The 1,978-nt window shown below is 35.0% G+C and overlaps 1 protein-coding gene across 1 annotated transcript in view; it reads left to right on the top strand.

Moving 5' to 3' along the window:
- Positions 1-1,978, top strand: part of BBS9 (Bardet-Biedl syndrome 9) — a 604,103-nt gene that overhangs the window by 245,283 nt on the left and 356,842 nt on the right. The window contains exon 12 of the mRNA XM_006832142.1: positions 387-568. Within this exon, the coding sequence (XP_006832205.1) occupies positions 387-568 (182 nt within the window). The remainder of the gene's footprint in view (positions 1-386; positions 569-1,978) is intronic.

Genomic DNA, 1,978 nt, shown 5'->3' with positions numbered 1-1,978 from the left:
ATCTGAAACCTGTCCACCATGACTGGCCCTGCTGGTATTTAAAATACTGGTGGCATAGCTTTCAGAATCACAACAACTCACGAGCCACCACAGTATGACAAACTGACAGACGAGGTGGATTTATATCCTGGTTTGGTGCTGTAGGTTAATGCATGTGCTGGACTGTGAAGTCAGTTTGAACTGCCAGGTCAGCAGTTCTAGCTCACCAGCTGCTCCTATACAGGGTTGTTATGGATCGGAACTGACTTAGTGGCATTTGACAACAACCACAACAAATAGTCTGTGTCTTAATGGTATGTTAAAGCTGAATTGAGTAAAACGCAGTGTGTTAAGACTACATCCATCTGAATGTTTCATTATATCTCCTTTTCTCTTCTTTCACATAGTGAGTTAAAGGGTGTGATAGTCACTCTGAGTGAAGATGGACACTTGCAATGTTCATACCTGGGGACGGACCCTTCTCTGTTCCAAGCTCCAAAAGTTGAATCTAGAGAAGTAAACTATGAAGAACTTGATGTAGAACTGAAGGAACTTCAGAAGATTATCAAAGATGTTAACAAAACACAAGGTATCTTATTTACAGCTTTTTATTATTTGATTTTTATCAGTATTCATTGCAAAATTCCCATTGTTTCTTGTACAAATAATGTTATACATGTAGTTAATTTTCTTGTTCTTGTTGTTAAGTGCCATCAAGTACGTTCTGATATAGTGACCCTGTATAGGGTTTCTGAGGAGCAGTTGGTAGGTTTGAACTGCTGACGTTGTGGTTTGCAGTCCAGTGCTGATCCTACAGCGCCACACCAATAGTCCAATTTTCTTGTTAGACTTGATTAAAATCACATTTTTAAAAACAGTGTTGATCATTAACATACAATATCTTGGTGCTTAATTTGTATATGATGTTGCTGCTGTTGTTGTTGTTAAGTGCCATCCAGTTGGTTCTGACCCATAACAACCCTGTATTGGGTTTCTGAGGAGCAGCTGGTGAGCTTGAACTGCCGACCTTGCAGTTCAGATGGCTTTGCAGTCTGGTACATTAATCCACAGTGACACACTGGGACTCCAATGTGTATGTGATGGCTTCTGAAAAATATGTCCTAAATTAAATAATGCTTTCATGATACATTTTAGGGTATAGTACTACATGGTATTTTTCTTGAAGCTGAAGAGTGGAGCAAGTATGTAATAGCAATTTTGGATTTTGCGAAGAACATTAATGTGTACAGTTAACATTTATTAATATCTTGTATCCCTGAAAAATTTTAGTATCTTCTTTTAAGAAGATACCAAAACAATACATGAGTTGCCATTTACTAAAAATGTAGTCAGTTATAGCTTAGTGATATAATTTATGGTTTGTAGTTAATTAGCCATCCTAATGGAGTATAGCTTGTGGTTCTCTGATTTCTAGTGACTTAGAAACTGATGATATTTTCAATTCCTGAGTTTTGAATAACTCAATATTATCTTACTTTGGGACTCACAAGGGTATAATTTTATTGTAAATTAAAGGAGAAACAAAACACCAACCCTGCCGTTTGAGTTGGACATGTGAAAAGCATTACTTTAAGTTCTCTTTTCTGAGTTAAGTTAAAAAGTGTTTTTTTAATGAGAAAAAATATGGAATTTTTTGCATAAGAGAATTGTTAGATGTTAAAACAAGTAGGAATAGTAAAAGAAGCACATCTTCAAAGCCAACCAAAGCAACATAGGTAATCTTAATCCTTCTCCAGTCTCTTTACTAATAGTAATTTATGTAGTTTTTTGAGTCTGTGTTACCAGTAATGTAGTCCTCTGATCTTGAGAAATTTAGATTAATATTAAAAATATAATATTAAAATAAAATCATTGTATTCTGGTTTCACACTTTCCTTTAGAAAGCTTTAAAAGCAAACTAGTGACTTTAGATCTTTTAAGTATTTTCAGTGAATTGAAAATCTACTTCTATCACTCATTTGTCAGTTTGTCTTACTGT

The sequence above is a fragment of the Chrysochloris asiatica genome, unplaced genomic scaffold (assembly GCF_000296735.1).
Source record: "Chrysochloris asiatica unplaced genomic scaffold, ChrAsi1.0 scaffold00006, whole genome shotgun sequence".
In the NCBI taxonomy this organism is placed as follows: Eukaryota; Metazoa; Chordata; class Mammalia; order Afrosoricida; family Chrysochloridae; genus Chrysochloris; species Chrysochloris asiatica.
The sequence above is the reverse complement of the archived record's forward strand: the minus strand, read 5'-3'. Positions and strand labels throughout refer to the sequence as shown.